The following is a 23,376-nucleotide window of genomic DNA, read 5'->3' on the forward strand; positions in this document are numbered from 1 at the left end:
TTGTAACGCGTTATTGGCAAATAAAAACAGGTTATTGGCAAAGCTCTCCTGGTGGTGAGCACAGGAAGGGGCAGGGACACAGGGGGGGCTGCCCTCGGGGGTGCCCAAAGGTCGCTGGAGGAAGAGGAAGGCCCAATGGTAGTGTGGGGAGCAGTGAGGCAGCCGCAGGGCTCAGCCCTGAGAAGACTTGGTTAAGAAAAAAAAAATGCATAGGGACGAGTAGACAAAACTAAGGAGAAAAAAAAAAAAAAAAAAAAAAAAACGGACAAAAGAGAAAATACAAGCACAAAAAAATAAAATGCAGGAGGGAAGAGGATGGAGGAGGGGCCCAAGCTGAGGTGGGGACCGCAGGCACGTCGGGATCTGCCGTTAGAGCCGCCGATTGCCCAACGTGGCCCAGGGGGCTGAGCCGGGGCTGGGCGCTGGCAGGGCGGTGGCGGACGAAGCTCACACCCGTCTCGATTCTACCTCGAACCGTACCGCGGTCCCACTGAGCCCCGAGACTCAGCCATGGTGAGTGAGCACGACCCCGGCCCAGGGGGAGAGGGCGTTGGAGCGTTTCCCTCAGGGAAGAGGCCCCGAGCTGGAAGCGAGACGTGTCTTGGCACTGGGAAGAGGGAACGGGGCCAAGGGCTGAGCTCAGCCTCCTCGGGAAAGGGGGGTTGGAAGGGGGCTCAGAGTGGGAGAGCAAAGGGTCCCCGTGGCTGCAGGGAAACAGCAAGGGGATATTTGCCCCCTATTTCTCTCCTCCCCCCACCCCCCAGTCCCTTCCCTCCCCTCGCCTTCCTCTTTCCAGTGCTGCTGCTGCTGCCCAGCGCTGGGCTCAGGGCTGTGGCTTGGCCTCCACCCAGCTCACAGCACCAGGGTGGGGGGCTCAGGGAGACCAGGAGATGAAAAAATGAGGTTCAGGAAGGAAGCAACTCAGTGCCACTTTAACCAAAAAAGGCTGAATTCAGCCTCAGGCGGGGCAGGATGTGGCAGGGAGTCCCCAGGATGCTGAGGTTAGGGAGGGAAGGGCAGACTCCACCCAGCCCTGCCTGCGAGGTCCCTTTTCCCAAAATTTGGAGCCCTGGGGAGGGGAAAGAGCCCCATGTCCCTGGTGTTCCCTCGCTTTTAGGGCCTGGCTGGCCCTGCTGAAGGCTCATCAGGAGCCACCCCAGCTCCCCCAGCCCAGGCAGCAGTTTGGGGAGCCAACTCCGCTGCTGCTCTGCTCACATTTTTCTCTGGTGACTCAGAGTTTCTCCTCTGGCCAGACAGGGCAGGGGGAGGGAAAGGGAGGTTTATCTTCCAATTAAGCCATGTTGGAGAATGCTGAGTAAACCAGAGGGAGCAGCCCTCCTCCCTCGACTGCTGGTGTCTCCCCAGGGAATTTTCCATGCTCCCAAGGCATCCAGGTGCTTCCCAAACCACTCCCTGCCCCTCCCCTGGGTCCCTCCTCACCGAAGAGCTGTGCAGGTCACCAAGAAAAGGAATACCAAGGAAAAATGCACCTAGACAGATGGGGCGCAGCAGGCTCCCTAAAGGGGACGGCAGGAGGTCTCCCTCAGCCCAGCCTCCCTCTGGAAGCTGTTGCTGCTCTTCTGCGAGCACAGAGCTCGCTGCAAGCACCAGCCTGAACTTTTGCTTTTGCTCCACTCCTGCAGTCCAAGGTGTCCCCCACCGAGACCGAACGCTGCATCGAGTCCCTGCTGGCCGTCTTCCAACGGTACGCAGGACGTGAAGGGGACAACTTAAAGCTCTCCAAGAGGGAGTTCCTGGCTTTCATGAACACTGAGCTGGCATCCTTCACAAAGGTGAGTGAAATCCAGGCCAGGAGTCCTCCAGCCACATGAGCATGGGAGGGGGCAGGGGAAAAGACCTCACTTCTACCAGAAGCCAGAGCACACCTGATTGGAGTTGCCCCAGCTGGATTCTGCTTCCCTCTGCCAAACCCTTGCTGCTAGTGATGAACTCAGCAGCTGCAGGCTTGTACCTGGGTGTGTACAGCAAAGGACACCTTTGCCTCGAGGCAGGCATTGATCCCAATCTCTTTGATTTTTTGCAGAATCAGAGGGACCCAGCTGTCCTGGACAGGATGATGAAGAAACTCGATTTGAACAGTGATGGGCAGCTGGATTTCCAGGAGTTCTTGAACCTCATTGGAGGCATCGCAGTGGCCTGCCATGATGCCCTGCTTGTTCAGGCCCCTAACCATTAGTCCCAGCAACTTTCATCTGCCCCCCAACTACCAACATTCCTTGAACAAAACCCATGCAAAACTGGAAGGAACGCCATTAAGAGTGGGAGGAACCTGCTTTGGCAAGGGAGTTGGACCCGATGATCTTTCAAGGTCCCTTCCAATCCCTACAGTTCTGTGATTCTGTGATTCCCACTCCCCCTTTTTATGAATAAAATAAAGGTTTAAAATCCTAGCTTATGGCATGGTTTTATTTTAGAGGAAGAACTAGACAACTAGGGAGCAACAAGGGAGCAGGAACTCTAGGGTTTCTGCTTCTCCACTGGTGCAAGAATGTATGTTCAACTTGTCACTGTTGGAAACTACAATCTGCCTGATTCTGAAGACCCTCCAGGCTGCTAAGTAACACACGGAAAGCCACAGTAATACCAAACAGTACAACTACACATGGGAAAGTAAGGACAGGAGCCTTACCAGTGAGGACACTTTGAGCATAGGCAACAGCAGTTCCACATTAATAATTAGCAGAAGCAGCCCCTGCTGGCATGATTCATTATTTCAGTACTGTGGCCTCCATTTTCTGGAAACTTCAGAACTCTTCAGATCTGGCAGCTTAACAGCACAAATGAGTGGGAGGTGGGACATGAAAAGAGGAAATGTAATGTGGTATCTACTGTAAATCAGTAAGAACAACTAAGCTGCAGAACAGGAAGATCCAGACAGTCAATTTACTTTATTCGTGTTAGAGGCAGATTATGTTGAGAAATGCTACTAGGACAACAAAACAGTCAACACTAGCACTTGGTTGCCTAGCTGCTCTCCAGTCACTTCTGAGGGCAGCAGGGTTGCCCTGAGCAGGGACAGGCCCTGCCTCGGTACTGGTTCCAGATCGTGCCACCCTCTTTTGAGACCCAGGTTTGACTCCTCCTGCTGCCCAGGTTGCAGCAGGATCTTTGAGTGCTTCTTTTAGGAGCCCAACACTGAAGGACATGAGAGGCAGTCCTTGCCTCTTGAGCAGTTTCTATTGAGCGCACTCTACTATACCAAGGTCTCAGCAAGAACCACACTTTATCCTCGTGAAAAAAAAGCCTGGAATCTATGGTACACAAAACATCACATCAGCTGGATCAGATGTGAAAACAGGATTCCAAGTTAGAAAGAGGATCCCTACTTCAAAGCAGCAGAGAGGCGCGCTACAGCATTCCTGGGTGGGGAAGAGCAGTTAAGACACAGCACAGGCATAGCTACGGTGAGGTGAAGAGATAACTAGAAGCTGGAATGGTGGGAGGTGAAAGTTTCCATGCTGTACTGTCAAACGGGACCATTTCCCTCTGATCCCACACCTCCCTGGGATAGGCACATGCCCTAGCGGAACTGGAGTGGGCTGATCCGCAGCCCAATGACATCCTTGCCGATCTCTGTCACCTGAGGAATAAAAGGGAGATAATTAACGTTCAAAAGTAACAAAACAGCCCGACCCTGTATGTTGCCTTGAGAGCCTAGATGGTTCTGAAGAACACACATTGCCAATCGCTGCAATGTCAGTCCCTGAAGGGGATTTTTAAGCTACACTGTATTTCACAATTCCCAAACTGCTCCACCCCAAATGCCAAGTTCCCTGCCACTGACCCAAAACCCACGCTGACTCAAGTTAGGGAGCACAAGGGGGAAGCTGCTGGAATCCTCTCTAGCAGAAAACATCACAGACTGGGTTGCACCAGAGACTCCCTTACTGTTGTGACACGGCAGATCTGCCCCTGGAACTCAGGGCAGTAGCAGGCTCCACTAAGGGGACACTTCTCCACGGGCTTGCCACGATAGATGGGTCGGTAAGAGGCAGCACAGATGTCAAAGGGGTTGTGCATGTCATAGTTAAGCTGGTAGGTGTCAGTGGGATTCTTCTCACATGCTGACAAGATCTTGCGGGTCTGCAAAAAGCAACCACATCAACCAGAGGTACAGCTAGGAAGCAGTCCAAATAGGATCTGCCACAGCAAATATTTCTGGCAATGCACCTCACAGACATACCTGCTGGGCCACCTCAGGCTTCGGACCCAGCTCTAGTAGCCGACGAGCAAAAGTAGCAGCTGTCTTGAAGTTTTTGAGTTTGAAGAACAGGTTAAGTGCAGTGCGCAGTACCAAGATCATGTGGACAGGCTGCAGGTTGGAGTGGGTGAAATAGGCAGCCATCTGCAGCGGGGACAAGGAGGAAAAGTGAGGATACAATCATTACCAAGGACGTGAGAACCTGGATGCCCTGAAAATGCTCCAAGAAACACACCGACCCCTTCCAGGTAATCACTGCCACATCTGCTTCGAAGGCAGGAAATAGAATTCAGGATTCCTGATGCTTTTTTAAACCCACAGGCTTCTCCCAGGCACCCAGCGAGGAAATTCAGAGTTACTGTACCTCACAGACTCGCTTCTGGTGCTCCAGGGTCTCCTTAGGCAACTTCTTCCGCTCAATCTCCATTGAGAGTCCTACAATATACTCCCGACAAATGGCTATCAGCTGCTGGGCCTTTGAGAGAGAAAGATGGAGTCAAGCATTTGGCCTCCTGCCCCAGGAGCACGCAGACAATATGGACAAAAGAGATCTGCCCCTCACCTCAGCAATCTCCTGCTTGTTGTCCACCACCAGCAAGGGCACACTGAGCAAGATGGAGCGGAACTTCTCCACAGCCTCCTCAAACTTGCCAGCTGTAGTGAGCTGGTAGCACAGCTGCAAGCGCTGGATCAGGTCATTAAGCTTCAGTCCCACAGCAGGGAGAGCATTCTTCAAGCCAGCTTCTTTCCTGGGGGCAGAGAGGGGATGGGAATGCAAGCAGGACTAATACAGGGGCCAGCAAGAACACACCTGCATTACACAGTCAGCTCAGCTGCAAATATCAGCAACATTTTGACCCAGGGCCATGCTGTTTTTCTTGGCCATTAGCTTAGCATAAAAGGCACCTGTGCTTCCATTAGTTGTCACATTCAATGCCCAGCTCTCTTTTCATTAACACACTAGAAAAATCTGGCTCATTCTTCTACAGCAGTTTCCAGCCACCACTAAAAATACACATCTGTGCTTCTCTAGACATCCCAAGGTTTGGACTAGCTTTGTCAGAGGCAGAGCATTAGTGATAGAAAACACAACATCCTGACTGCCTCACTCTGTTTTCACCAAAAAAAAAGAAAATAAAAATAGCTCTTCAACATCTTAACATCTAACCATCAGCAGAAAAACCCCACTAAAGAGGGAACACACTTCCTATTAACATCCAGCAAACAGGAAGGCTTCTCCCTTCAGAACAGAGAGTGAAAGACACAGGGAGGTACATGGCACCAGGAGAACAGCACAGAAGAGGAACTAACCCAGTTGCTTACCAGTTGCGATGTGGGTATCCATACATGGTAGGGAGACATGGCAGGGCTTGGTAGGTCGTACGGCCACGGGCATAGGTCTGCAGGAACAGCTGCTTGTAGGGTCCAAAGTTTGTTACTCCTACCTGGTCATGGAGGAGCTGGAAAGAATACATTGATGTGCTGAGTAAAAGCTGTCCAGGGCCATACAGAAGCTGCAATCATCACTTAGGATCACAGAACCTCTTACTTTACATCCAGAGAAAGCAATGCATAAAATGATTCACAGTAGAACACAAAACAAAGCTTCAGATTGGATCAGAAATAAAAATACTTGGGACAGGGGCATTTTTTCCCCCACGAATTCCAAGTATAACTTACTCTCATGGCTGTCTCAAAGGAGCCTGCCAGAATGTGGTCAACAGGAAGCTGTGAATTGTTACACCACACCTACAAGATGGGAAAAAACATACAAGAGGAGTTGTGCATGTGCACACATTTTTCTGATCTTACCCTCATCACCCCACGTTCCCGTGTTGTGCTCACAGATGAATTTTAGTAAGGTCTAAACCTGAAAAAAGCACCAAAACAGAAAGAAAACAGAAAGCTGAAAAATCAAAGATGTGTGCTGTTACCTGAGCTGGGCTGGTGCCCTTGGTGGGTGGCACGAAGAATCCATCCTCTGCTCCTCCTGCTGGACCAGCAGGAACATCCTGGGGGAAGACACAGAGCAGCAATTAGCGTGCAAGCTTCCAGCACCCAGATCATATCAGAGGTAGCCAAGCCTCTGATGAAGCCCATAATGCTTTTCCCCCCTCCCCAGCCCACCATGACTTGTCATTGCTTTCCTAAGTAACTAAAACTGGGCTAAAAGTGAGAAGTCTCCCAAAAGCATCATCGTCTCAACAGCCCCTTACCAGTTCAGGGGGAAGATCCAAATCTTCTTCAACTTCCCATCCACCTCCTTCTTCCTGCCCTTTACCTAGACCTTCCTCTCCAAAGCCTTCTCCAGCATCCACAAAGCCATCTGCATGGGAAGGGGGAAAAACAGTTAGAGCTCCTACACAGGCACATATTCACTTCTGTAAGAAACACTCTTTAATTTACCCACCTTCATCCAGCTGCAATTCTGCATCTTCTCCCCAGCCTTCAGTGCCAACATTGTCAATATCAATGTCAGCAGCTAAGGCACCCCCTTTGCCTAAAAAAGAAGGACAGGATTATTTGTTTATTCATCTCTGAGTTCGACAGGTGTTAAGAAAATAATTAAGTTAGGCCAGCATTCTCCCCTCCAATTACCAAACCCTATCTTGTGTTAAAAGAACAAAGATTTTTAGAAGATTTGCCAAGGATGGTGTAAATACCAAGCTGCAGTCCAGCCCCTACTAGTAACACACAGCAAATCTGGGGTTTAACAGCAACAGACCAGGAGCCATGGGAACAAACATCTCCTGTTCTGCATATCCCAACTTAATGTGACCTTCTAAGTATAAAACAATACCTTTGCTAGCAATTGTTCCTTCAAAGAACCCCTTGGAAACAGTCAGCAATGGCCAGTTGGTATCCAGAGGCATGACAGGAGCAGGAGGCTGCAGCAGTTTTGCATTGGGATCAATGTCTGGAATCTGAGCAGAAAGGAGCAAAAAAACAGCTAAAGGCCATATAAGGAAAATCCCGTTCTTTGACCTACCCACCTCCATGTAACACAGTCTCAAGGTTTTGTTAAGTAGTGACAGAAAAGGAACACGGTGTCTCCCTCTCAGAAAGGGGCTGTCATGCCAGTCACACTAACACCGTGTCCCACTGCCATCTTCTTCCCAAAACTGTAAGGTTCTTGTTCTGAAGCATTAGTCACTAACCGTTTCCTTTTCAGGATCAAAGGTCTCCTTCAGGTTTTCAGCTTCCTCATCCAGACCATGAGTTGCAGCCGTGAGATAGGCCAGGGACTCTGAAATTAAGTATAACAAACATGAGTGTGTGTTCTTTGTATTATGCAGAAAGAAAACCTCTCATACCAACAAGCATGACCACACTGTCAAAAGGAAAGATTAGCAGCATGCATGTACTAAGGTGTAAAATTACACTTCTAGGGGCATCACTGGATTTAGGACTAGTTTGAGCAAGTGACTGACCACCTGAATATGCTCCAAGGTTGTTTCACATCTCCTGGATTGTATTGTGACTCTTGCATTACTTTCTCTGTCCATCTCTCCGTAAGAGATTATGCTCATCTCTCTTCAGAAATTACCATTCACCCCCAAAACCTCTCCAGCTGCTCCTCAGCCCCGAGAAACACATTAGACTGACATTACTCACTTTGCCCACAGTTCTTCAGGATCCTCACTCTCTCTGCCACATCTCCTAGATACAAGGCATTCTGGTAGTGGCCACTCATATCCTTACGGATCTCAGCTAGACAGAAACAGAAAAAAAAAAGTCACAAAGAAGTCAGAGAAATGTCCTTCTCTGGGATGCTGCTCATTCCCTCTAGGAGCTCAGCACATCTTAATTCATTCTTCTGCACTCACCTATCTTCATCATCTTCCGAAGCTTCTCCAGATTGCCAGTGATAAGATAGAGAAAGGAGAGCCTATCAAAGTTCTTGGTGCGCTGGTAGCACATCTCCACAATCTGATGATTTCCCTGCAGTAATGCCACTTCTCCCAGTTTCTCCCAGCAATTCTTGTCATCCAGAGCCTTGGCTGCTTCCAGAGCAATCTAACAAGACAATTGATGCGGTTACAAGGTCAGATCTGAAAAGAAATGCTCAACACACAAGACTTGAGCTTGATTCTCTGCCCCACCAAAAATACTATGAGGGTTTGCAGAAGCAGTTTTCTCTACAGGCTTCTGTTAATAACGCCCTTGATGAAAAGCTGGAGATTACAAAGTTCGCTGCACTAAATCATGCCTCCACGAGGGCCCGCACACACTTTAGTAGGGCAGCTATCATCCCCAAAGTGACAACCCAAAAGACATGCCCTTCTCCCAACACCATCTGCCACCTCACCTCAATGTTGCCACACTCCAGTGCCAGGCTGAAACGGGTCTTCTCGTCTTTGACAAAGTGCAGGGCCACCTCAGGGTAGCCCTTTTTCTGCAGGTAGGCAATGATGGACTGGCCCACAAGCTTAGCATTCCTCACCATGTGCAGCACCTGCAAAGAAAAGGCCCAGGCAGTGAAGCTGACACCACTCACAAGGAACGTTCTTGAACACTCAGGCCACGGCCAAGAAATAGCGCAGAGTTTCTCATGCCTCACCTCATCATACTTTCTGTTAATCAATGCCAGCTTGAATTTGAACTCTGTGGGATCAATGGTGAGGACCCTGGGGCGGCATTCTCTGTCCAGGCAGTACACGTTGTTCCCCTTCACACGGGTAACATAGATAGGAAGGTCCAGGGTGCGGATGATTCCATGATCCCTATGCCAACACACAGCACATGTTCACACCATGTCTGTATGGCCACATCCCCTACCACAAAGGAGGCTCACTATGCTGTTTTAGCCCTCAAGCCCCAGTCAGACGAATAGAGCAGACACCCAAGCCAGCAATAAAACACCAATGCATAGGGTAAGCAACCAAACATGAGCCAGGAGCATCTATTTAGCTCTAACTGCCCTGGGGACCATCCGTACTGTAAAAGTGGAGTTGCACCAGCACTAACTTTGGCATCTGCCAAACAAACAACAAAATAAAAACCCTGGTAGTCTGCACAAGGGCAGCCAGTTCAAGGACTCTGTTTAACTCTCAGACTTACCCTGTGGTGACAGCATATTTGATGTGGTTGCTGGTGGTATAGATGAAAACACCACTTTCATCCCAGGCACCGCTCTTGACACGGATGTTTTCGTGGATGTTACACAGGGATTCCAGCTTTCTGTTGCAGATCATGATGGCTGGAGACAAAAGCAGAAAGAAGGAGGATCAGGTAACTCTACTCTTAAATATCTGATTCTGACTTAAAGTTTCTCTCTTCCACAGTCCCAGAAATAGGGACCATATTCAGATTTGGACATTGAGAAGATGATAGTAACCACAACAAAATTGTCACCATCTGCCTTTTTTTTTTTTTTTTTTAAAGACAGAATAGCTGATCCTTTTTGAAGAATATAGCAAATCATCTGTTCTATAAGCTTGCAGAAAGGTTTTACTGAAGAGAAAAAGAAGCAGGGCTCGCACTGTGAATCCGTCTGCAGCTGCACCTTCACCACTAGACACAGCACTAAGCAGTTACTCTAGCAGATCATGAACACAGGAACACGCTCCCAGCCAAGGAAGGACCTGGTGTGCACTGGGATCCAGGTGAAACACTGCAGCCGCCCCTGCTTACCATGTTTGGCCAGCAGAGCTACATGGGACATGTCAGCCGACCAGATGACGTATTTCACCTTGGAGATCTTCACCGAGGCCAGAGTCCTGGAAAAGGACAGCACTGACGTTAGAGTTGAACAATATGCCTCCACAGCAAGCTCTATAATCAACTACCAGTTTCCAATACACCGAGCACAATTTGCAGATGCTCTGAATCCTCTTTATGCATTTCTGAAGCTACAAAATCATGCAACAAAATTCAGTGTCTCTCTAGTTCAACAAAACAAAGCTTTCTCCATGCCTGTGCAATAACAAACACATTTGGGGTGACAACTGACTTGAAAAATATGGAGATGATTAAAGATGGCTTTAACAGAACAAAGGAAATAAGGTATTTACAGGTAACGTTTGCTTTAATAAATTTATCCATAACTTTCCCAACAATACTAGAAAGGCAAAGACATAGAGATAAGGAAATGAAACTCCAGACAAATTCTGGGACATAAGCGATCAAGACACACTGCATTGATCTGCTGCTAATCCAGAACCTTCTCAAGCTGACAATGATGGCCAAGAGCACCAGCTACTTGTCTTTCTTTGTGGCTAGCAACACATAACCAGTACCAACGTGCTATAACGTTCCAATTTAAGAGCATTTTGAACAGATATAAAACCTAAGGGACAAGGCATCAGGCAAGCTTAGCTCGACTGAGTATGGGGTTTTTGATTTCTTTCCACTTTTATAGTACCCGATTCTGTAGTCAGAATTTATAAGGATATGGCACACATCTCCCTGTGATCAATGGCACAATGCCTGCAGCATAAACTGCACCTTGGCTATGTTTACACTCTGCTCTCCCTAACAGTTGTTAGCCGTGGTTTGGATCAGTCTGACGCAGCCTGCAGCTGATGCTGAATTCTGGAGTGCATTAATAGCTATTACTTGTCCCTAGAGGGCACACGCCAACAGGATTACAATATTAAAACTTCCCCCAGCAGACTGGATCTTACCGCTTCTGCTGCACGTCAAAGAGGGTGATGGAGTCTGCATCTCTCAGTAACAGGTTCCCTGTGCCAGCATAGAAAATCTCATCACAGTTCGGCACCTGCACCTTCTTCGTGATCTCATTCTTCAAGTTTTTGATTAGGATCTGCCATTTGATGAGAGGAAAACAAAACACAGCAACACAGGCAGTCAGATAGAATATACAAAGAAATTTAGGATTGTTTTAGCTCAGAATTTTTGTATAGCTGAACCTCAAGAGCCCAAATTAAATACAAAGCCTTTCACAAGACAGGATCAGACATTATCCTTCTGGAAAATCCAACAACTTAAGTTTACCAGGGCACAGACACAGGAGTGTGAGCTTTCCCTTTAGCCCCACTGCTGTTGTTGTCAGCTAGCTCATATAATTTTCAAGTGCTCTCTACATTGAGCATATGAACAAAGTAAGTATGAAGGGAAGGAGGGTGGGCGAACACAGGGTAAATAAAGGAGATGAGGAAGTTGAAAAGGGAGAAATGCAAAGAGAGGAAGGGAAGGCAGAGAGGAGTAACAAAACACTTAGAAGAAGCTTTAATATACTAGGCAAAAAAAAATACTGAATCAGATACAAAATAAATAGATAAATATTCTGCATTGGGCAAAGCATAAGACTTATTTCCCTTTCTGCCAAGTAAACTGAAGTGGGAAGAACTTTCCATGACTTACTTTCCCCTTTCTTTCTCCTATTTCACTCCACAAGTGAGATCAAAGACCTTTATAAAAACTAACCTGCTTTTTCAGCATTTTCTCATTACTTGCATGCTATGAAAGCAACCCGGGTGACTTCACAGTCCTGTTCTGGTCAGCTGTCATTTCTGAGCTCACCTGCAGTAGCAAGCTTCCAGCAACTGAGACAGCATTTACCGTAAGTTAAATAATATTTCAGCTCACTACATTTTCATTGTATTATACTTCTTCATGTGTATCTGCAGCTCACTTTCTATTGAGAATGCCTTGCCAGTCTACGTGGATCTCCAATAATTCTGTTAACCCAATCTCCCACTATTCCATTTGCATGTTTCCAAATGACAATATACCCCGTTAAAAAGATGACCCTATTAAGCCTGTCCCCTTACCGAGTGCATTCGATCCAGGACTGCAAAGCGGTTACGAGCTACCCACACAGCTGTTAGCCCGGAGGAACGTTTCCCTTCAGGGGCTAGGGAGAGAAAGACGCAGGCAGTGAATAAAACCTCTGGCAGGCTCTTATGGCAACACATTAGTCAGTCTTGTTTGATCCCATCTTGGCTGTTGTAGCTGCTTCCTACTAATTCATGTTTAACCTGAGGCTATTCGCAAGACTCATTTCCTCCCCCAATGTCCTTTCAGATCGCAGCGTGGCCAGCGCCAGCCCTTCTCTCCAGCCAAGGCACAAGACAAGTGGCTGTCTGTACCGCCAACGCCACTGCTTGGCGCTGAAGCAGGCCATCCTGGGCGACAGCACAGTCTGTCAAGCTAACGAGCAGAGCCTTGCTGGCCAAACAAACCAAGCAGCGAGGGTCCCGGCTTCAATGTAAGCCCCCCTCCCTCTCCCCCCTGCAAACTGACATAACGAGCTGGAGGAGAAAGGCTGCACTCTGAGCAGCACGCAGCTGTTCTCTCAGTTTTAAAATGCTAATACAAACACAGCGCTCTGCGTGTCAGACACACATAAAGAACCACGCCGCAGGATTTTTCAGATGCAGAGAAGGTTTTGAAACAGGAGAAGGGAACAAACAAGCGAGGTGAGTGTTGCTACTGTTTTGGTAAAACAAAATTTCTCCTTCTTTAGTTCCCAATCCCCTTTCTCTCTGGTCCTCCTGGTGCTCAACACAAATGTTTTTGCAGACCCACCCACAAGACTTCGGACTCTTTTAAAAGCACAGTACTGTTTGTGGCAGATCTACAGCCGAACAAATGACTTAAACCTGACTGCCTCAGCTCTCAGTTACTACCCTACACAAGAAAGACTGGTCTAAATTCAATTTCCAGCTCTGCTTAGGGTTTTCTGATGGCAACTTCACCTGTTTTTCTGAATCACCACAAAGCAGTATTTTTACTGGCTTTAGATCTTTAACAGTGGCTGTGCCTCACTCAGAAAACGACTGATATTTTTACCCAAAAGATGATTAAAGGGTGATAAGGAAGTTTAGCTTCCCTTGTAGGTCAGGTAAATAAACTGAAGGGCACAAGGATGAAAAATCCAATGCACGTGTTAAATATCTACATTACAGACCAGGGAAATCATGAGAACTCTGCATACACAGCAGTTTGTTAAAGAAAATATTTATCAGCTAGTAGAATTACGTGCTGTTCTTGAAAACACATTAAAGGTGCTTAGTTTTCATGAGGCCTTGACACCTTCTCCAGAATAGGATAAAACCTCTTCTGGAATAAACCCTTTTCTTTCTAAAAGGGTGACAAGCCAGGTGTCCCCAGACAAGTCAGCTTTGAATGAGTCAGTCAAAATTAATATTTATAATATCCTCGGTAGCATTTCATTTATATAAAGTTACCAAAAAGCTCCCTTTCTCTCTCTCTCCAAATATACCTGCTGACTGTACTCAGCAAAGAAACGTTCCCTTCATTAGATCTGCAGAAATCAATAGATGTGAGAACAAGTGAGCTGGATTCCAGTCTAACACATTCATCACTCCCACTCATTTCGAAATCTTTACTGCCATGACGACAGAGGCAGGAGAAACCAGCTGGAGTTTCAGATCCCAAATGGAATTCACAGTTAGGAGAAAGAATTTTCTTTTCCTAAATCATGTTTTGACTTGTAAATTGCACAAAACTGATCTGGAATTTGCCGAGAGGAAGAATGAGCACTGGCACCCTGGCACTGTCACTTTTACAGCCACTTTTCAGAGTATAAAACCTCTTCGAACAAAACGTATCTGGTTAAAATCCATCTCTGTTGACAAGCCAGGAATGCTGCCTGCTGTGTCGAAAGGGAAAATGGAAAGTTACTAATAACAAAATTATAAAATATATATTTGTAGCAGTAAAAGTTTGGGATGAACATGAATTTTTCAAGTCAGTGTTGTGTGATATAGTAAGCAGGAAGCCTGCCAAATGATGTGTGCTGCAGGGACATTGGGAAACATGAAGAAAAAAAAATCCAATGGGAGGCTTACAAAAATGAAGCTTTTCTTATATATAATACACACACAGTTGGAGAGAGGAGGAGGAGGAGACAGCTATACAACAACAAACACTCAGAGGAATAATGTGAAATAAGAAAGTGCCTACCATCCGGATTTTGGGAATCTGCATCCTTGGGAATGGTGTATAGATCATAAGTACTGTTCTCCAAGTTGCTGGCTCTCTGCACGAAGACGGGAGGAAAATTTTCAAGGTAGGATTTCAGAGAACAGCCATTCACAGCTTCGTGAAATGTTCTTTAGCACATTACATAGCAAAACTTGACTTACTGTGCAGAGAAGGACAGCGTTCTCAGCTGGGTTGTACGACATGTTGAACACAGGGAACTTGGAACCGCTGAAGAAAAGTCATAAATAAAAGAAAGTTACAGTGAAACAAGATCATTTCTAACAGTCATCTTCATGGTTTTGTTTTGTTTTTTGTTTTGTTTTGTTTTTTAATAAACAGAGTGCCAAAAAAAAGCTGTTTTGATGAATTTCCCGAACCACCTGGAAACACTGTAAGAACACCAGCATTTTATAAACAAAAGCTGGCATTTCAGTCTGAATTACTGCAAACTTAAAGCTAGTTACAAAAAAAAAAGTTACATCTATGCAGAATGTGACAATCTGACCTATCTGTAAGCGAGGAACTAACAAGGGATTAAAGATACTAGCAATGCCTTTCATAATACGCTAAGCACTCATCTCTTACCTTCGCAGCTGCATGACAGCAACATCTTTGGAACTGTTAAAATCAAGCTGGCGGAGGAAACGGTCCTTCACATAATACAGCATGTTCCCGTGCACAGCATAAGCAGGCCGCTCACGCTCCAATTTGAATACAATCATGCCACCGTCATGGCCTGGGAAAAGGCATACAAGAATTCAGACCTGAATTGAATCCTGTGGGTTTTCTTATTATGGAGATACCAAGCCCAAGCCCTTCAATGCTTTTTTTTGTTTTGTTTTTTACCTGCAGCAAAGAGGTTGAGGTTGGGATGAGCTGCCAACACCCAAAAGCGATCGTGATCACGGCGAAAGGTCTGAACACCCGTGCTAAACATGCAACATAAGAAATAAGGAATGTAAACAAAATGGAAACTCTGCTGTATGCTCCAGGTCCCCAAATAAAGATCCCAAACTTCAGACTGATCTCTAGCATTCAGCATGAGGAGATCACACAGTTCAAAACACTGTATTCATAACTTTCTGTCAAATAATATAGTCTCATATAAAATATTTGCAGCAGCAACTTCACTAGACAAGTCAGTCTTCTTCCACTTGCCTTCAGACAATTATAAGCCTTGCCCATAACGTGCGTCTCAAAGGGACAGCAAATATGAAAAACATTTATTTCTCAGTAATTATCAAACGCTAGAACTAATGTTTTTAACAAGTTCTGGTATTTAGTTTCTCTAAGAATAACTGTAGGCCTCTCCCATGTGTAAGAGCTTCCACAATAAGGTTGAGGCGGACGCCTGACACGCACTAACCGTTTCGACATATCCCAGACACGGATGCTTTTGTCTTCTGAATTGCTGAGGATCAGTTCCTGTCGGGGGTGGAAGACAGCACACGAGACATTGTTGTAATGTCCTCGGCAAGTGTCAACCTCCCAGGCCTTGGATTCTAACCAGAAGTGGAAAAGAAAGCAGAAAATAATGCTTAAATGGGTTAAGCTATTCCACATGAGAAATGTAGCAAACACCTTAATGAAGTGGGCTCTATCAGGCTATTACTAAACCATTCCCTGCAATTTATTTTTGTGACGTTTAACTGCTAGCACAGTTGTTGGATTTTCCTGAGAAACAGATAAACCAGATTTCCAAAAAGGTGCAAAGAATTTTATATAGCTTAGCTGGACTGAGCTGGCAAAAGGGCATCCATTCCTGGTGAAGTGCTTCTCATTCTAGAATCATCTCCCTTTCTTATTTCATTGACACATAATCAAAAAACTTTTCTGTTCCTACAAACCTCTGCTCAGAAGTGCATGCAAATCAAAAGAAGCTAGAAGTGTGTGCTAGGGAACTGAGCCCTCTTCAGATTGAAAAAGCCAATGCTGTTTGGGATTATTTACCACTGCGTCCTACATACATGCTTGCAAAATGTAAATTACCTTCAGGTTCAGCCTACAAATGTTCAAACAAATTTCAATTCTTTACACCCTTCTTCCCAAGGGTTCCCCCTCGAGAATCCACTTACCATTCATCCGCCAGATCTTCACTTGTCGATCATCAGCTCCTGACACAATAAGCGGCATTGTGGGATGGAAGGCAGCCCAGTTCACCCCACGATCGTGGCCCTACAAGGCAAAAAGAAAACAGTCACTTGAAGCAGGTTACTGACTGAATGTAATGAGCAAAGGAAAAATGAAGTGACAAGACTGCAGACAGGCTTGCCAAGATGCAGCTCTCGCTATTTTCTGCATGCCATGCTGCTCATACCAAATGCTTAGACAGACTTTGCCCACGGTAATGAGCTTTGCAGATACCATCCTTCACCAGCAGAGCAGGCACCACTTCCCAGCTTTAACAAGCCATTACAGAATGCTGCTTCCAGTAACACAAGGCAATAATAATGTCTGCTATTTAATGGAGCTTTTAGCCATACAGAGAGAACGGTACTCGTTAGGTTTCAGTGCAAACATCTCCAGATTTCAATTTACAAAATTCTTGGAGCACATAACTCCGCTGAGCTGAGGCTGGTATTTTAACTCTTTTTCATCTGCTATTTTTCTGGTCTTTTAGAGAGTCATTTGGGTCACAAGGATTTCATTAAACAAACTTGAAAATGTTGTAGAGCACACACACTGACACTGTACCTCAAGAACGTGCTTCACAACTGCATCTGTTGTCCCAAACAAATCCACCCCTGTTATTCCCCTGACATCCGATTCCACAGCTCCAGGGGACAGGTTCTTCTTCCTTAGGCCTTGAAGGACAAAGGGGAAGGAGAAATAGGGTGGAGGAAGCAAAAATTATGTTGATCAAAGCAATGTTCCTTATCCAGAAACAAGTTGAGTGCTATCCCATGTTGTTTATATACATCTTCAGGTGGAAAGTGAGAACTTGAAAGAGTGAAAGAGGGTGAGAAATATCCAGGACTCCCTTCCACTTCCTCCAAAAGCACCAGCTCAGATTAGACATACCAAAAAGGAAAGTCTGCAATGCAGTACACCACTCAAAGGATCACCTCAGCTCACTGGGACACAGACAGTGGCACTTCAGCAAAGGACTGAGGCATTCTGATTTCTCTTCCTCTCATTCCTCCTTCACTGAATTGAGCTTGCAGCTTTCAGGGGACTTTTCAACCATGCCACTCTGCCCAAATCCATAATCCTGAGGTCATCAGTCTGCCTGGGCACAGGATATTTTGGGGAGCTAAAACTATAGCAGAAAAAGCCTGTTCTTGATTCTGAAGAACATTAAGTTTTCCATATTAAAACAGACCTACTTCAAGCCATTCCTCATTAAAATTCAACGTAACACCGTATGGAAAGAAATGAAAAGAGCCTCTCATCTGCCAGTGCACAGTGAAAGACTGTACATAAAATGCTAAAACAAAACTTAGAAAATACCCTTTTAGATTCAAAAGTACTTGGCCTCAAAAAGCTACCATGGAGCTTATAGAGTAAGAAAAATCTGTCTAGGATAAATGCAGAATTGCACTGCTATGGAGACCAACAGAGAGGGAAGTACAAGAAGAGAATAAATGATACAGAAGGCAAAAATTATTTTCTAATTGCAATTCTGATTCCCACACTCCTCATAGATTAGCAGCTCAACCTCTCAACAAACCCTTCTCCGAAGTTAGGCTGATGAAACGACCACAACAAGCAGCACAGCACGAACGCTCAGCACACTGAGCTCAGCACACTGAGGGAGGTGCACACACAGATGGTCCGAGTAACGATGATGAACACGAATGGCTGAGTGGAAACTTCTACAAAGCTGGCACAAACCACCCCAGAAAGGAGGAATAAAACATATATAACCCAGAGAAGGCGAGTGAAGAAACGTAGGATTTTCAGAAGAGAAAATACTTGAGCCTTTGACAAGCCAGTGAAACAGGACTGGAACACAAGTGGAAAATTTCTGGCATAACTGCACAAATCTAAGGAAAGGCAGAACACTCACAGAACACAGCAGCTTCCTGTGTTGCTCTGGGGAGGGAGCAGGGACAGAGAGGGAACTTGTAGCAGAAAGGCAGATATTAGGCACTCTAAGGACAGCTGTTTAGAAGAACAAAAAAAAAAACTGAAGAGCAGACTCGGGTGGACATGCACACAAGCACTCAGAAGAGCAGGTATTACAACAACCAGAGGAAAAGGGGCAACATACTAGTGGTGAATTACACGTTGTAAGTTAGGAGAGAAGGAGAAAGAGACCAGGGAAGCATCAGGACACTCCTGGCACCCAATTTCTGAAACACATGGCTGATGTGTTAGGGACAGCACTGACCTACAGACAGATGGCCCTTTACAAATTCTTTTCTTCTATCATCTTCCTTACAATTCAGGCCTTATACCTGAGGTCAGTAACGCACCCAAGGTGGAAACTAAAGAGGGCTCTTGGGTACTGACTACACCCTTGCTGGGCTTAGGTTCATTCTGGCCCCTCCAATCCACACACATTCAGTGGACAAGCAGAGAAGTGAAGTGGGGGCTGAAGTTGTACCAATGGTTTCGCCAGCCATCACCACAAATGCACGTAAGGTGGCGCTCAAGGAGAGGCACTCCAGGTCTACAGGTGCCACCTGGGGACTTTCAGCAGAGATCCTCCCAGTCCCAGCAGCACCAGCCCAAACCCTGAGGTGATCCTCTAGCACGTCACCCAGATCAACTAAACAGAGTCCTGACAGAACAAGGGAATTTTTTGCCAAGCGACAGACATCAGTTATTTGGCAACCAAGAGGAAGGTTAAACAGGAGTTGGTGCGTGGTGTTAAAGCGCAGACAGAAAGCACTCCGATCAGAGTAAGACCACTAGCATCCTCCTCACTGGTTAATACTTAAAAAGAAACAAGAGAAAGAAAAACAGATTATTTTGTAGATTTTGTAGGTTAATATCAGCCACATGAGCAATGATTTCATTCCACAGCACAGGTGAACAGTACAGTACAAATGTTCATGCATTTTAATATACAAACAAGCTTATTCTGACTGCATTCACACTCTCTCTCAGCAGATTAGCAGGAAATAGACCCTTCCACCTCCACCTTATTTGTTTTACATTGAAGGTCATTTATCAGCAGGTTTCAAACCAAAGAACAGTGAATTTGTGGGAGTTCAGAACTACAAGTCAGTCTTCACCCTGGTCTGGTCTGGGTCATGCTCCTCATCCCTCACACTCTGCCACAGCTGCCATCAAAGCTGAGTTTTGGGAGGAAGAATGTGGAATACGACCTTTAAATTCATTTAACTGGGGGCATCAAAGAGCCAGTACTAAAAACCCCAAAGCCTGATGAAAAATAATCCCACTGATGTCAGCAGAAGCTGCAAGTTATAAGCAGCACTCAGAAATGGAGTTAAAGCTCAACATCACATGATGCTCTCTCTGATTAGGATTATATGGATAACAGGAATCAGACAAAATGTGGAAATAACCATTTCCAGCAGGCTGCTAGAGCCAGAACAGAGTCCTGCTGAGGACAGAAGTCATTTTGGGGAAAAAACTTTTTGGGGGGAGGAAAAAAAAAAAAAAGTACTATTTTCAATCTGTTTAACATCTACCCGTGTCTTTCTCCACACACTAATATTCCTGCAGTGTCGTGTCTGACTGGAGCGACAGCTGAGTCAATAATTCAGCATGTCTCTAAAACCCCTCATCACATATCAACTGAGAGAAAAAAAAAAAAAAAAGCCCTGTACCATCTCCAAACCAATTTGGCAGCTGGAACTCTGCTGAGAGAGAACGTTTGTGGGTGAATGCAGCAGCAACGCTTCCTAGCAGAATAGCTGTTAAACTCCCCGTGCTGGCAGTACAGAGAGGGGGACAGGTTTTAAATAACCAGGATATCCTGTCCCCAGCCCCTACTGTTGACACAGCTGGCCGTGTCTGAGCGTGTACTACAAATAATGCAGCATGCCCAACCAAAACTGCAATGGCGAGAGCGGCAGGGCCATGGTCTGCCTCTAGAATAGTTTAAGCTGTGACACCACCAGTACTGCCTCCCACCAGTCCCTTCTCCACCTATTTTCTTGGCTTTTAGCTTTTCATTTATGGATCCTACGTGATTCCATTGAATCACCTCGTGGCCTTAGGCATAACCTCAGAAACAGCTAAGATATCAGCAAAGGACTTTGGACTTCTGACTTGCAACTCCTGCTCTGATCCCCAGGCCACGCCTTGCTTTATAAAAGACAAGCAGACTGGACGATGAACAAATTCCTAATGTTATCTTCCTGTCATGATCCACAATTAAACCACCAAAAAGATCCCCTGCCCATTGCGCAATGAGTAGAGAGGCCTTTTTATCTTTATCTCTGAACAAATGACTTACTGCTGCCTCCAACAGATTTTGAAAGAGATAAAGGTGACCCAGAAAGTTTTAGAATTTTCCTACAGGTCTTGCACGTTGGCAAAGCTGATCAGCTGACAGCACCGTGTCCATTCTGACAGCAATACTTGTTACCTATGTTGACTATAAAATCCAACTCTTAAAGAGTTTTTTGGGGCTGCACAAACCTAAAGCTGACATCTACTGTTGTAGAAGGCTGCTTCAAGCATAAAGTTGGACTAGATGAGCCCCAGAAGTCCCTTTCAGCCAACAATCTACAGCTTCTTGAAAAATGAGGGGACTAGATCCCTGCCAAACCTCTAACGTTCTTCCTGAGGCTCCCAGAGCTGACAGGCTACTCTTTCTGCTCTCAGATCAGAACCAACTTTTTTCCTGCCTCGTTTGGCTTTCAGCAATTGCAGTTTTGAAGTGGGCTTTGCCACCGGACACCCCCTTGATCTGGGCAGCTCACCAGAAATATCCCAAACGCGCACAGTCTGATCCAAGCTGGCTGACACTACCAGGTCCTCAGAGGGGTGAAACTGGGCACACATCACATAGTGGTTGTGTCCTGTCAGCACACTACAACAAAAAGGACAGAAAACACCATTTAAACATAAGATATATTAGCACACGCTCTGATTTGCACCAACAGCAATGAGCTCAGTCTCAGAAGGGACAAAGAGGAATATGGCTGATAATACTTGGAAGGGAAATTCAAGAAAGGAAGGGAAATTCTCTTCAAGAATTATCACAGCTGCTGAACACAGCTGCTCTCAATAAGAATATTCACGGGCTGGCTTGCTGATAACAATAACTTCATAGGTATCAACACTGCTGCATCTTTTAACTTCAAAAAACGTTCAACCAACCAACACAGGAAATTACAAACGTGCTTAGTAGGATCAATATAAGTGAGCAAAAGTCATAACTGACAGAAATCTTCATTTCTAGTCTGTTTGTGGGTTTTTTTTGTTTGTTTGTTTGTTTTTGTCAGTTCTGGTCTTTCAACTATGCGCATTTTGAAATATCAATATCATCTTCCACTTGAAAACAACAAATGAGGATAGCTCGCACCCAAGCCCTACAGTTATTTTTAAAGCATCCACTGATTTTACCAGACGCAAGTTCTGGACTGCCAGTTCCAAACTCGAATGGTCTGATCATCAGAAGCACTCAAAATCCACGGATATTCCTAAAAAGACAAAGTAGTTTGCATATGAAATGATACACACCCCCACATTCCCTCCATCACGTGTTTTTCAATTGCCACAAAATTACCCTCTTTTATTTTATTTTATTTAAGATCTAGGGAGCAGAATTTTTGCCTCTTACACCTCCTAAAAGGACCACGTCTGTACTTTTTGCTTTAGCAGAGCTTCCTTAGCAAAGATTCCAAGCCAAGGAAGCAAAAGAGATTTCCACTCATGCAGGAGGAACACAGGCACACATCGGGGTGAGTATTAGAGGAGCTTACGTGGTGGAAGAAGGTGGTGCGGATGTAATCCAGGTGTCCCAGCAGAGTGAAAAGGCAGCGGCGCAGTTTGTAATTCCACACCTGAGCAACACAAAAGCAGCACAATGAGGGTACGTGCCCCATCCAGCTGGATTTCTTTGTGCTTTCTCACAATAGGCTAAAGATTTTAGTCTTCTAGGTCACCTACAAGCCTCTCTCTCTTCCAGTTTAAGATATTTCTAATGCAAGCCATAAAAAGTCTTCAACTTGCTGCAATTACCACTCATTCCTCTGAAACATCAGCATCATAATTCCGAAAAAAATCCCTCCCCGGGTAATGCCTTTTAGAGAACAATGGTAAAAGGAGTAAAAGGTTACCTTTATTTTGTAGTCATCGCCTCCAGAAACAAACAGGGGCTGCTGTTTGTGGAAATCAATCCCTCGAACGGGTCCTATGAATAGGAAGAGAAGGTTGGACAAGGCAGGACAACCGACAGCTGGAACAGTCCCTTACATCCTACAAAGAGGAAATTGTGCAGTCCCCATTACATTTTTTACTACAGAGAAATTAAAAGGTTCAAAGCAACAAGAAACCACCTTAGAGAATGGTATCCCACTCCTAAATGCCTTCCTTTTCATCGGCATGCTTACAGAAAAACGTTGCAAAGCACCCAAACCCTTTGCACTTACACCTACAAATTTATTTTTGCACCAGAAACAAACATCGCCCCCCTTTATTTGTGTGAAAGCAGTGCTCACAAAGCACTGAGCTGGCCGCAGGGTATGACACCCACCGCCTGCAGCCCCACAGAGCCGCTCAGCCCTGCTCCTGCCCCGCACACCGCCCCCCTCGCCCCCCACTGACCGTCATGCTCGTCAAACTTGTCGATGAGGGTGCACATCCGATAGTCCCACAGCTGGATGACGCCATTGTGCAGGCTGGTGAGGATCCAGGGCCGCTTCGGGTGGAAGCTGAGCCCTGCCGAGGCACGGAGAGAAGGGATGAAGGGACCAGACAGTGACAGGGCACCCAGCACACCCCCAGGAGCCCCCTCGGGACCGCCCCCAACCCCAGGAGCTCTCCCCCCCCCTCAGGACTCCCCTCAGGACCCCCCTCAGGACCCCCAAGCAGGCCCAGGAGCCCCCCTCAGGAGCCCCCCGGGACTCCCCTCACAACCTCCCCCCCAGGACCCCCCAGAGGATCCCCGGAGCTCCCCGCGCGACCCAGACCCATGACTCCCAGACCCCCTCTGGGTCCCCCGAGCCCCCCCGGCCGCCACCTTTCACCCGGGCCGATTTGGTCTCGAACTTGGTCAGCATCGCGCCCCCTCCACCGGCCGCCTCCTCCGCCCCGACCCCTCCACGTCGGCGTCCCGGAAGCGGCCTCGGCTTCCGCTTCCGCCCCGCCGACCA

The 23,376-nt window shown here is 46.3% G+C and overlaps 2 protein-coding genes across 2 annotated transcripts; one reads left to right on the forward strand and one right to left on the reverse strand.

Annotated features, from left to right (window-relative positions):
• Positions 1 to 251: 251 nt before the first annotated feature.
• Positions 252 to 2,411, forward strand: S100A11 (S100 calcium binding protein A11). The gene is made up of 3 exons (XM_082781098.1): positions 252 to 513; positions 1,644 to 1,793; positions 2,045 to 2,411. Exons 1-3 carry the CDS (start codon positions 511 to 513, stop codon positions 2,195 to 2,197), a joined length of 306 nt encoding a protein of 101 aa, XP_082637224.1. The 5' UTR covers positions 252 to 510; the 3' UTR covers positions 2,198 to 2,411.
• A 479-nt stretch (positions 2,412 to 2,890) lies between these two features.
• On the reverse strand, positions 2,891 to 23,373 carry COPA (COPI coat complex subunit alpha). The gene is made up of 33 exons (XM_082780728.1): positions 23,244 to 23,373; positions 22,829 to 22,942; positions 22,342 to 22,415; positions 21,985 to 22,065; positions 21,626 to 21,702; positions 20,980 to 21,089; positions 16,832 to 16,941; positions 16,213 to 16,312; positions 15,504 to 15,639; positions 14,984 to 15,066; positions 14,723 to 14,873; positions 14,299 to 14,365; positions 14,117 to 14,192; positions 11,959 to 12,041; positions 10,849 to 10,988; positions 9,857 to 9,942; positions 9,284 to 9,422; positions 8,784 to 8,946; positions 8,532 to 8,678; positions 8,050 to 8,239; positions 7,838 to 7,933; positions 7,381 to 7,469; positions 7,023 to 7,146; positions 6,633 to 6,722; positions 6,439 to 6,548; positions 6,157 to 6,234; positions 5,903 to 5,971; positions 5,546 to 5,682; positions 4,785 to 4,971; positions 4,587 to 4,697; positions 4,205 to 4,366; positions 3,910 to 4,104; positions 2,891 to 3,601 (listed from the first exon to the last, which is right to left on the reverse strand). Exons 1-33 carry the CDS (start codon positions 23,281 to 23,283, stop codon positions 3,542 to 3,544), a joined length of 3,675 nt encoding a protein of 1,224 aa, XP_082636854.1. The 5' UTR covers positions 23,284 to 23,373; the 3' UTR covers positions 2,891 to 3,541.
• Positions 23,374 to 23,376: the final 3 nt, after the last annotated feature.

This window comes from Aythya marila (genome assembly GCF_965140915.1).
Source record: "Aythya marila genome assembly, chromosome: 29".
NCBI classification, from domain to species: domain Eukaryota; kingdom Metazoa; phylum Chordata; class Aves; order Anseriformes; family Anatidae; genus Aythya; species Aythya marila.

What these genes read in the sequence shown, in the direction of transcription:
- S100A11 (XM_082781098.1), top strand. An exon ending in AGCTGGCATCCTTCACAAAG is followed by an intron (nt 1,794 to 2,044) that starts GTGAGTGAAATC and finishes GATTTTTTGCAG; the next exon opens with AATCAGAGGGACCCAGCTGT.
- COPA (XM_082780728.1), bottom strand. Translation starts at nt 23,283, where the DNA reads ATGCTGACCAAGTTCGAGACCAAATCGGCCCGGGTGAAAG. An exon ending in GAAGATCTGGCGGATGAATG is followed by an intron (nt 15,640 to 16,212) that starts GTAAGTGGATTC and finishes ACTTCTGGTTAG; the next exon opens with AATCCAAGGCCTGGGAGGTT. An exon ending in AGATCTGCCGTGTCACAACA is followed by an intron (nt 3,602 to 3,909) that starts GTAAGGGAGTCT and finishes TTTATTCCTCAG; the next exon opens with GTGACAGAGATCGGCAAGGA.